Below are 12,270 nucleotides of genomic sequence, written 5' to 3'. Positions count from 1 at the left end.
GGCTATCAGGGTGGAAGATCAGAATTTCAGTTTTGTCCATGTTCAACTTGAGGCGGTGGGCAGACATCCACGAAGAAATCCCTAGTAAATAATCTCCCACCGATGCCCACTCTCTTTCCCCAAGCTGGTCAAAAGACTGATAAACCTGGGTATCGTCGGCATACATATGATGCTGAAAACCACAATCAGAAATAAGGGAACCCAAGGGAAGGACTTAAAGAGAGAAAAGGAGAGGTCCAAGAATGGACCCTTGAGGCACCCCTACTGTGAACAAAAAGGGGTCTGAAACAATACCAGAAAAAGAAACTGAGAAAGAATGATTTAACAGAAAAGAAGTAAACCAGGAAAGAGCGATGCCCATAATGCCCAGAGATGCCAATCGGGCCAAAAGTATTCCATGGTCCAAAGTATCAAATGCTGCTGAAAGATCCAGCAGCACCAGCATAGATGTACAGTGCTGGGCCTTGGGCACAAGAATATCATTCAAGACATGAGATAATGCTGTCTCTGATGAGTGACCAACCCGAAACCCTGACTGAAAGGGGGCAATAAAATCATGAAGAACTAGATAAGGTGCCAACTGAGAAAGGACCACTCTTTCTAGGATTTTAGATAGCAAAGATAGAAGTGAAACAGGACAATATCGTGCACAAACAGAAGGATCCAAAGAAGGTTTCTTCAACAAGGGACGAAGCAGAGCATGCTTAAGAGAACCAGGGAAGCTGCCAGTGGAAAGAGAGAAATTCACTAGATGAGTCAAAGAAATCAGAAGAAGAGGACAAGGAATAGTATGGAGAGATGAAGGAAAAGGGTCAGAATAACAGGTAGTAAATGGGGAGGAGAAACTTGATCCTCAGTAACCTCAGTTAACTCAAAGCCATGTGGAGAGTAAGAGACAGGAAGGAGAGAAGGAGGAGAATCGCCGGGTGGAAAGGTGGCGTATATCATTGCCACCTTATTCACAAAAAACTCCCCCAGCTCCACTTTAAAATAATAAAATAACCTTTATTTTACTATTGCTTTTACTGTACTACTGCTTTGTACTGCCAACTCTTTGGGGGTCCAGATTGAAAGGAGGGGTGGAAAATACTTCAGAAAATGCTAGGTGTGCCATAGCTACTTTGCCTAGTTCCAACCATTTCAGTTTGTGCTTGCCTTAGCTAGGATGGTTCCTTCTAGGAATTGATAGACAGCTAAGTAGACATAATGCCTCACTGCCAGATGGAAACCTATGACAACTATTCAGTATTATTATTGCACTGTAACTGCATGGCACCTTACAAAGTACAAGAAGACAGGTCCCCGTCCCCAAGAGGCTTGCAATCTATTATTCATTACAGGCATAGCAACAAAGGAAAGTGAGGGAAATGGAGAAAGCGGTAAACAGGAAGCATTTATTCCAGTTACACATATTTAGGCTTAGTTACAAGAGGGCAGGGGTGGGCAACTTCTGGCCCTCCAGATGTTGGACTGCTATTCCATCAGTGCTCACCATTGGCATTTTGCAAGGAAGTCTTAAACCATGTTAAACTCCAGTGGATAAAAGGCAAAGACACTGTCTTGTATAAGTGAGCTTAGTCTAATATCTTCCTTATGACAGCCTTGCAAATAAGCCCACAAGTGTTATTAGCTCACAAAAATGTTTACCTGCCTTGCATATATACACTTATGGCATATTAACAGTCTGGGGATGGGGTTAGGGGAAGACTCCATTATCATATGGTTTACAGAAGCTTCTGTACCTGTTCACCTGAAGTTCTTAATTTGCAATAGGTAAGTAGGTGAGTGTCTATTTACATTCCTGAGATATGCCGTGAGCCCATGACCTAAACATAAAATACTTTAAAATTACATCATGTACTATTTTAAGTTAGATCTATTAGCAGGATTGCACTAGGTTGACCTGCTGAAGATATTTTTTTTGCTTTAGAATTATATGTGCTAGTGTTAAACATGATTCACTTCCCCAAGGACCTGGCAAGAGAGCGTTCTTTGAGTTTTTAGTGGTCTGTGACAGATTAAATGTTGGGGAGTTGATATAGTAAGAATGACACTTAAAGGGTTTCTACTGATGTTGCAACAGATGTGCAGGTTAAACAATTACTTACAGCTACCTCTTTTTAGCAGAACTTAAAGAAGCAAGTTATATAACAAAAGTTTTCCGAAACTGAGTGTTAACCATGGCACCATTAAGCATATTTCTAAATGGCTTCTGCTTGGAGAGATGAGACTGAGGCACTGGCTAACCTTCTTCCTTGCTTATTTAAAGAGGGCAGATGGCATAATCTCTGGCTGTCTTTTCTGGAGGCAAATCTATGACAAGGCATTTCAGCTGGAGGATGGGTTCACTTGAACCCATGATTTGAGTGTCATTTCTTAGGGAACATCCCTCATGCTAGTGGTTTATGGTTGAAATCTGTTGTGGTTTTGAAACACACAGAGTTATGTATATGTATAAACAATTGGTTGTCTTCTATTGGGAGTGGGGGAATGTGTGGCCCTCCAGATGTTGTTGGATTGCAATTCTCATCAAACTCTAGCTAGCATAGCCAATGGTGAGGGATGATGTGAGTTGTGTCCAACAACAGCTCAAGGGCCAGTCATTCTCAGTCCCTGGCTTATATCATACCTTTCTTCCAAAATGCTCAAAACAGCACATTGGCATCCCTTTTTATCCTTACAACAACCCTGTGAGATAATGATTTACCAAGTCCCGTCTAGTGAGCTTCATGGCTAAATGGAAATTGAAACTTATTTTTCCAGTTTCATCCAACATCTAATCACTACATTACATTAGCTCATTCTGTTTCCAACCAGTCTAGCACCTTTAAATAGTTTTACAACAAACCTGTTCATTCCACAGTTTGAATAATGTGATGACCTTGGCATATGCAAGAAAGCTCTTGGTTCAGTAACATGCCTTGACACAGGCCCTTCTTCCCAAAACCACAAACACTCTTACTCTTAAACAATTTAGCATTTATGTAGCACCATTTGAGTTCTAGGCTCTTTAAATAATTAATACAAGCTCTGTCCAGAGGGCTTGCAACAGAACAACTTATTACTACATCGGTAGTGGCTTACAGCATTTAGTGTTTTTAGTTCAAAACTTGAGTTGCATTGACTTCATGAAAATTCCCACATGCATTTAAAGTTTGATTTTTCTTTCTTTTTCCAAGAGGTTGAGCAAAGGTGTTGTGGCATTTTTATACAGTCTGTAATAGTGCCCCTTCTTGTTTATCAGAGTGGAATGCCTTTCTGACAAGCAGTAGCTTGAACAAAACAGGATTTATTAACTTGGAAACATTGCAAGGTTGAGTGATAACACATGTTAATTTTGGGATTGATTTTTAACACTTTAAAGCTAGAGTCTTACTTAAACTTGGGCCTAATATGCTTTTTATTAAGTGTCATGTCTGTATCAACAGCTTCACGTCTTTTTCTTTTTTTTGGCCTTGTTCACTGAAGCTCTTATGATGGGTCAAAATAATTTTAGTTCTAATAGCAGCTTGATGGATAGTGTTGCATAAAAAATTAAAAGGCTTCATAATTCACCACACTCGGTTGCAGTAAAATGGAAGCTGATCCTGAATGATGTGTCTTACAAAACTGTCCCATTAATTAACCAAAAGGTAGAGGATTTGCTAATGTTCTATTAGAACTTTGACCACTATGTGGGGAAAATATCTTGTTTCCAAATAAGGGCATGAACCCAGCGGTGTTTTTCTTCTAGCAGAATGGAAACTGCTGGCAGAAAGGATTTTTTCTCCCCCTCTGCAGCTCCTTTTGCCCCCCAAATCTGCTGTGGATCCTCTGAAGCAGATGGGGGGTGCCGGGGGGGGGGGCTGCAGAGGGGAGGAGAGGAAGGGGAAGGCCTGTGGTGTGGCAGAAGTCTGCTAGTGCAACATTGGATTTAAGTGTCTGTGTGTGAATGTTGTATCTACTGCATTTGTGGATATACTTGATTTGTCACATTAGTACTAAAATATTAATTTTAATCTTCTTTTCTAGATGAAGCATTAGAAGACCTAAAATCCCAGAAGAAAAAAATAGTAAGTGTGTGTATGTGTATACAAATAGACATGTCGTTGTGAAAATTGTACCTATGAATCTCACCAACTTAATTATAGTGTTCACTTGGGTACGGTGGGACTTCATTTTTTAGAAGATTATATTGTTTGAACTAGAGGTGTGCACAGATCACAAAATTCAATTCAGACCCTGATTCAGCACTTCAGAAAATGGCCTGATTCTGCCCAGCCTGATTCGGAGTCCGTCCACTTTGACAAATCTGTGGCTTTGTGCCTCCCACTGACTATTATGGGAAATCCAAAAAAGGCAATAACATTTTTTGTTTGTCAGCAGGGATGGAATTTGAAGGCATAGTAGCCCTTTAGGAGGGGATTACGCCTGCCAAATTTCAGGAAAATAGGCACATTAGTTTGTGTGCTACACACCTTCATATTTTGATTTTATTTTTTTTAAGAGAGAAGTGCTGACAAAATTTTTATTTCTTGGGAGAATTGGAGTAAATTTGCAGGGACTGTTGCCCCCGCTGAGAGATGTAGTCTACCAAGTTTCAGATGAATAGCTGCAGGGAGTTTTGTGCAAGAGCAGCCTTTACATATTGAGGGTATCAAAAAAGGATGTGCTTATCCCCCCATGGTCTTTGTGGACTATTCTTCTGGAAATGACAGACAGCATAGAGGTGTATCTAGGCAAGAAAATGGCAAAGTTTAAGAAGCATAGGTGCAGTAGTTTATGTGGAAGGGGAGTCCTCAAATTTAGGGTGTGTGCGTGAGTGATTCGCTTCCCTTTTTCTTCCCTCATGGTTTTTTGGCAATTTGTATGAAAACAGCACACATCACACAGGTTTCTCCAAGCAAGAAACATGCAAAATTTTAGAAGAATAGGTGCAGGGCTAGGTAGTTATGCTGACTGAAAACCAGTTTAAGGCTTTTTTTCATAGTGAAGCCTGGTGGCCATCTCATGGTCCCATCCTTACTCTCCCCCAAAGCATAGTGACTGGAGAGCCCATGGTGAAATGTGCCCTATGATTAGATGGTGATCACTCACTCAACCCCACTCCCTCCTTCCCCAACCTATCAGCATTTAGAGAAATGAAAGCAAAAGATGCTATTTTTGGAGAAACAGTGTCTGTCTTTCCAAAGCCAAGTTCCAAATGAAGCCTTGTGGAGGGTCCAGCTTTGGTTCTGGTCACTTGGAAGAAAACCCAAAGGGGCCCATTTTGGCTCAGGCATTTGCCGAATCTGATGTACCATCCCTAGTTTGAACAATAAGTACCCTTATTTGTGTCTTTTCTGGTATACCTGCCTATAAAACTAGCCTGTCAATAGAGCTTAACAGAACTGCTGAGCCTTAGCCATTTGAACTATGGCTAAGTTTCTGTTCTGTTAGTGTAACTGTTAATTAAACAATTTGGATTGTGTGCCTTTATAGCTAAGCTCCTGGCCTGTCATGCTGCAGTCTATGGGTTTGCAGGGTCTTTTTTTTCATGGTGGTCCTGTACAGTTCTCACCAATCCTTGATTAAAGGAATATAGGTATGCATGCATAAATATAAAGTAGAAAGGAAATCCTGCTCCTGCTTCAACATTCTTGTACTCTGTGGTCACCTGCTGATGTCCTCCATTGAATGCCTCTACCACCTCAAGTGAGGCAGGGGCTACTGGGGAAGGGGCAGTTTTGCTTGTGGCATCCCGTCTGTGGAACTCTTTGTCCAGAGAGCATTGTTTGGTTCCTATAATATTAAATGACAGGCAAAGTGCCAGGCAAAGACCTTTTTATTCTTCTAGGCTTTAAAAAGCTTTTAAAGGGACTTTTAGATCTGGGATTTTAAATGCTGCTTTTAACTGTTTTGATGTGTATTTTTCTATTGATATGAGTTATCATTTTATTTGTAAAACACCCTAAAAACTGATGTTGAAGGGCAATATAGAAATTCCTTAAATAAATGAATATAAAATGTTGTGGAACTGTAATTGAAATGTGTGCATGCACAGTGTCTGTCTGTCTGTCTTTCTGTCTCTCTCTCTCTCTCTCTCCATATATATGAGCCACTGTGAAGAAATGCCATGTATATAAGTTGTTGTTTTGTAATGTTTACTTTGTGTGGACTGTGAGAGGCAATAATGTATCTGAGTCATCCTGAGGCCTTGCTTTGTTACTATCAAAGGTCTGTGTGGTAGTTGCTTTGGGGAAGTTCTGAAGCAGGAGAGAGAGACAATCACTTTGAATGTTGTTGTATGGGGCCTGGATCAGGTTAATTCAATTCTGATTGGCTGCAGATTCTAGCTAGGTGGAAAAGAGCAGTTGGGAAATGACAGTTATGGAGTTGACAGTTGAGGATTTAGCAAGTGTGTGGGTACTCCAGGAGGGAGAAGGACTACTGGTTGGTGGGTGGTGTTATAGAAGGACTAGGAGAAAGCTTAGCAGAAATAGTTGAGGTGGGAATATTACGCTATCCCTGTGGGGTAACCATATGTGGCTGGTGAAAATCAGGAATAGGGTGCAGTTGGCTGCGTTATGCCAGGAGGCTGCCCTAAGTCCTTGCTAGAAGAAGGTTACACAAGTGAAAACCCAGGTAAACTGTCCGAGCTGCCAGAAATACAAGAGGGAGAGCTTTGGTGTTGGAGGAAGATTGTACCCAAGAGCTGGACCTGGTTGTGAGTGTATTTGGCTGGGGTGGAGGTTTAGGGAATTTGGCCTGAGGTAAGAGAAGTCATTAAGGGTGCAATCCTATTCAGATAGGCAGCCGCCTCCGAACTCTGAGGCGACTGCCTATCCAATGCAGGGCAGGAGAAGCACGGAGGGAGTTGTGCTGAGCAGAGGAGGAGCAGGGGAGGGCTGAGCAGGGGAGGAGGCTGCTGTATGACACATTGGATGTGTCGTACAGGCACTTCCACCCTCCCTGCCCTGGAATGCACCTTTTTGGCCACTCCGCACTCTTCCTGTGAGCATGGGGCTGTCTCAGGCTGCCTCTGAGGCAGCACGGAAGTGGGGGGAGCTTGGTTCTCCGGGAACTGATCTCGGAGAGCGGGCTCTGAGGTTGCTTCCTGGAAAACCAGATATACTATGGTTGTCTAGCCGCTGCCTAGCGGCCATAGTGTTGCTCCCTAAGAGGCTTGTATTAGCAACAGGGTCTCTTGAGTCCTTAAGAAGTGTCACCAAGCAGCCTTTTAAAAACCCCAAAGTATTCCCTTATGTACAAAACATCCCTTTAATAAATTAATTTGGTTCATAGTTCATCTTGTCTCTAGTGTTGGTGCCCATCTCACGCCTAAGCTTTTTATACAAAGTTACTAGGAGGTTTTAAAGTATTCTAAGAATTAGTGGCAGTGGAAAAGGGTCAGCCTGTGGAACTCTGAGTTATAGTGGCAGAGAGTTCCTTAGAAATATAAGTATTTGCTAAAAATAAGAAACCCAGTAAGTGGGATTTTCCAGTGAAAGAGTGGGTTCCCCTGAGATAGTGGCAGTGCTGGAGAGAAAATCCCATTTGTAGTAGCAGTGCTGGGAGAAAAAATCCCCCATACCCACTAAGGAAGAGGTTTGCCTTGTTGACATGTAAGGGATAAGACCATAAAGACAGAGTACAGTTGTGTTTAGCTTTTTCAACTCAGGGTAAAATGTCTTCAAGATAACTGCCCATCTGGTTCCCATGTGTCTGTCTTGTCTCAGTTTGGGGAGAGAAGAATATCCATTCCAATGACAATGGGTTAGGGCCCCTTGCTTTCTCTGTCTGTTGCTAGCAGGCTTTGCAGAGAGAAGCTACAAAAAGTGCAAGGTAATGAGTAGCTTACCTCTTCCTTAGGGCTGTCTGATGAATATGTGGAATTTAACTACCGTGCTCCAAATGAGAACATATTTCAAGTTTTGACATCCATCCTGAATTTCAGGCAGCAGAGAACCTAGAAATGTTAGCCAAACCTTGTGAACCTTTCTGCTATCCAAGCATATCCCTAAACCATTTCTAGCAGTTCTACGTGTTAATTTTGTTTAAAGATTGCCTTTTTTCTGTGAACTACATGAGAAGGGAATTACAGCCTTAGTTTGTAACTAGTTCTACTAATAGACTGCTTTCTTGGGTTTGGGGTATGCGTGGACAGCCAAGCATTCTTTTTCCCTCTCCCTGCAAGTGGTGTGCTGGCAAATCCACTAAGCTGTATCATTAATATCTTTTTCCCATAGCAGAGGCTATAGGTGATCAAAATTGGAAGGGGAAGGGGTTTGCGAGATGACAGTTAATTGATTTAGGGTGCAACTGTATGCATGTTTAGACAGAGAAAAGTCCTATAACTCCATGCTGAGAGCCGTAGGACCTTTTCTATCTAAACATGCACAGGATTGTTTCTGTAATTGCTTAAGAACATAAAAACAACCATGCTGGATCAGGCCAAAGGCTTATCTAGTCCAGTGTTCTGTTCACACATTGGCTGACCACATGCCTATTGGAAGACCCCAAGAAAGACATGAGTGCAAGAGTACCCTCCCGTTTGTGTTCCAGAGCAACTGGTATACAGGAGCACATTGCCTCTGTTACTGGAGGCAATATATAGCCAGCATGACTAATAGTTATTGTTAGCCACTGTTGTTGTTGTTCAGTAGTTAAGTCGTGTCCGACTCTTCGTGACCCCATGGACCATAGCACGCCAGGCCTTCCTGTCCTCCTTAAATTTGTCCAGTCCCCTTTTAAAGCTGTGCAAGTTGGTGGCCATCACTACATCTTGTGGTAGCAAATTCTGTGATGTGTGAAGAAGTACTTCCTTTTATCTGTTCTGAATCTCCCACCATTCAGCTTCACTGGATGAGTCTGGGTTCCAGTATTATCAGAGAGGGAGAAAAATGTCTCCCTATCCATTTCTTCCACAGCAAGCATCATTTTATACACCTCTGTCATGTCCCCCTTACCCTTTTTCTAAGCTAAAGAGCCCCAAATGTTGTAACCTTTTCTCATTGGGGAGATGCTCCAGCCCCTTGATCATTTTGGTTGCCCTTTTCTGCATCTATTCCAGCTCTACAATATCCCTTTTTAGGTGCAGTGACCATTTAACAGTATTCCAAGTGTGGTTGCACCATAGATTTATATAAAGGCACTATGACACTGGCAGGTGTTTTGTTTTTTTCCTGATTCCTTTTCTAATTATGCCCAACATGGAATTTGCCATTTTCACAGCAGCTGCACACTGGGTCAACTTTTTCTTTGAGCTATCCCCCACAACCCCAAGATAGCTTTCTTGGTCAGTCACCACCAGCTCAGATCTCATCATCGTATATGTAGTGTTAGGATTTTTTGCCTCATTGTGCATCACTTAGATCTGCATTTGCCATTTTAATGCTTATTCCCCCAGTTTCTGGTTCCGGGTGCTGTGGACATGCTGGAAGTTATATTTTGAAGACACTCTAGGCTATATATGATTTGTTGTTAGAATCACAGAGTTCTAAAATCTTATTAGTAGATGGAATTCATATGGGGTATTGGATACCAGAATTAACTTTTAATTGGCGTCTTTAAAATCATGATAGGTGTGTGTATGTACGTGCCCCCCCCCCAAACACACAGATAGAACCTTCCTTCCTTCCTACAAATCTGAGGATGGTTCAAGATAATATGGTCCCATCCAATGGAGCATATGTGGAGCAGGTTGGGTGGGGAAGGAGGCTGAAATCAGTTCCTTCTTCCTGTCCTGAACCAACTAATGACTGCGATTGAGAGGCAAGCCATAGCACTGCGCTGTTCCCTATCTTGCCAAGGATGTACATGTGGAACCCTGCTTCTGTGCATGTAGTGTGCCTAAGTGGATCAGGGTAAATGTCTGAATATATATTAGTAAATGTAAAGTATCGCTGTCAGCTTGAGGAAGGAATACCCAGATAACACATTCTTACATATCTGTTCACTTGCCCAGCATTCCTCAACTTGGTCTCCTCCAGACGTTTTGGACTTCAATTCCCATCAGTGAATGGCCAAGAATTCTGGGAGCTGTAGTCTAAAACATCTGGAGGGCACCAGGTTGGGGAAGGCTGTTATAGCCAAATATATACATCTTAGTTAGGGGCATGCAACTCAAATCACTTAGAGGACCACTTTACATTTAATTGCAGAAAAGCATTTTGGTTACAATTGGCCCTTTTGTTATTCCTTTCTTCCCCTCACTTTTCCACTTCATAGGTGTCGTTGTGCCCCCAGTTCTCAATTCTCCCCCTTTTACTTTAGTGTCTTTCTTTTTGGGGGGTCTCCCTTTTTATCTCTACTCTTTGCTGAGTTTGGCAGCTACAGCACACAAGGCTTTCACTCTCCCAGCAATTCACTGAGGGAATTTCAGACAGGTGAACTGTGCAGTGTGGCTGTCTGGCTGGAAATGACAGGAAACACATTTATCCATTGTCTTAGGGTGCAATCTTGTGCTTGTTTAGACAGAAATAAGTCCTACAACTCCCAGCATGCCCCAGCCAGTTTTTGTTTCTGTTCTAAACATGTATAGGATTGCACCCTTAATGACCTATCCCTACACTTGAGGTGACAAAGGTCTCTTCCTCAGCACCTTTTCATTTTGTATTGTGTCTATTAGATTGTAAGCATGGGGGCAGCAATTGTTTTATCATTTTTAGATGCTTTATAAATAATAAATTCTGCAGGTCTGGACTATATAATCTTATAAGAAATTGCAGTTGAGGAATCTCTTTACCATAAGAAATCTAGCTTCAAAGGAATTATTATGAATGCACCTAACCATACAATCTTTAGCATATTAAGAGAGCAATCCTGTGGCCCCTAGGCAGCATCGGGGGGCCATAAGATAGTTCGGATTCCTGGATTTGAGGTCAGAGACAGCACTCCAACCTCGGACCCAGGAGTCCGAGCTTCCCATCCCCTTCCCCTTGCAGCCAGCATGGAAAGAACTGTGCTACCTGCTTCTCTGAGGTTGCGAAGGCGACCTCAGAGAGGAGGGAAAGGGAGTGGTTCTGTGGGAGTGCAGGGGACTGGGGAAGCAGGGATACGAGCTATCCCCAGCCTCCTTCCTTCCGCCTCTGCAGAGGCCTAACTAGACGGGCAAAAATGCAGAGCAGGAGTAGCATGGAGGTGAAGATCGCCTCCATGCTCTTCCCGCTCTGCATAGGACGCCAATCGGCCTCTGAGTTTGGAGGCTGTTGGGCATCTGGATAGGATTGCACCTTAAATTGGTTTAGTTTCTAGAACCTGTCTCATAAGCTTCCATCTATGAAAAATGTCAAATTCTTCCTGGTCTTGGGCATTGCTCTAGTATCAAAATACAAGTATTGGTATCGTATCCTACCAACTTTCTCAGTGTAGTACCGCTAATGCAGGTCTAGAAGAGAAGTTAGAAATATTTTACTTTGAGTTGCTTGTTTATTTATATTTATTAAATTTATTAATCGCCCATCTCACTGGTCACCCAGCCACTCTGGGCGATGTACAACCCACCATAAAACAATTTAAAACAATAAAATTTTACCATAATTTTTTTTTTTAAATACCCTAACCCACCCCAAATACCTGCCTGAACAACCACGTTTTTAATGCACAACGGAAGCTCATTAAAGAGGGGGCATGACGGAGTTCCCTAGGGAGGGAGTTCCACAGAGTGGGGGCCACCACAGAGAAGGCCCTCTCCCTCGTCCCCACCAGTCTAGCTGTCCTGGCTGATGGGACAGAGAGAAGGCCATCTGAGGCTGATCTTGTTAAGTGGCCTCTCTGGTGTTTCTGGAGGCGCTCCTTAAGATAGGCTGGGCCGGAACCATATAGGGTTTTAAAGGTCAAAACCAACACCTTGAATTTGGCCTGGAAAACAACTGGTAACCAGTGCAACTCCTTCAGCACTGGAGTGATGTGATCTCGCCGGCGGCTGCCTTTAATCAGGCGAGCCGCCGCGTTCTGTACCAGCTGCAGCTTCCGAACCGTCTTCAAGGGTAACCCCACGTAGAGCGCATTACAGTAGTCTAAACGAGAGGAGACCAGGGCATGTACTACCGATGGGAGCAGATGGTCGGGAAGGAAGGGGCGCAGCTGCTGTATCAGATGGAGTTGATACAGCGCTGTCCGGCTCACAGCTGACACCTGAGCCTCCATGGACAGCTGGGAGTCCAAAATGACCCCCAGGCTGTGGACCTGGTCTTTCAAGGGTAGCCGTACCCCATTCAATACCAGGTCAACATCCCCCAGCCTCCTCTTGTCTCCCACCAAAAGTACCTCGGTCTTGTCAGGGTTGAGCTTCAGCTTATTCCTCCCCAT

At 43.1% G+C, this 12,270-nt stretch overlaps 1 protein-coding gene across 7 annotated transcripts in view; it reads left to right on the top strand.

Annotated features, from left to right (window-relative positions):
• The window catches only part of LNPK (lunapark, ER junction formation factor), a 63,815-nt gene that overhangs the window by 26,250 nt on the left and 25,295 nt on the right, over positions 1 to 12,270 (top strand). For all 7 annotated transcript variants that reach the window (XM_084813574.1, XM_084813593.1, XM_084813549.1 and 4 more), the window contains exon 6: positions 4,012 to 4,052. In XM_084813574.1, the coding sequence (XP_084669700.1) occupies positions 4,012 to 4,052 (41 nt within the window). The remainder of the gene's footprint in view (positions 1 to 4,011; positions 4,053 to 12,270) is intronic.

This window comes from Heloderma suspectum, chromosome 1, assembly GCF_057233095.1.
Source record: "Heloderma suspectum isolate Gila_16-S chromosome 1, 16-S_ref, whole genome shotgun sequence".
Taxonomy (NCBI): Eukaryota; Metazoa; Chordata; class Lepidosauria; order Squamata; family Helodermatidae; genus Heloderma; species Heloderma suspectum.
This window is presented reverse-complemented; position numbering and strand designations above follow the sequence as displayed.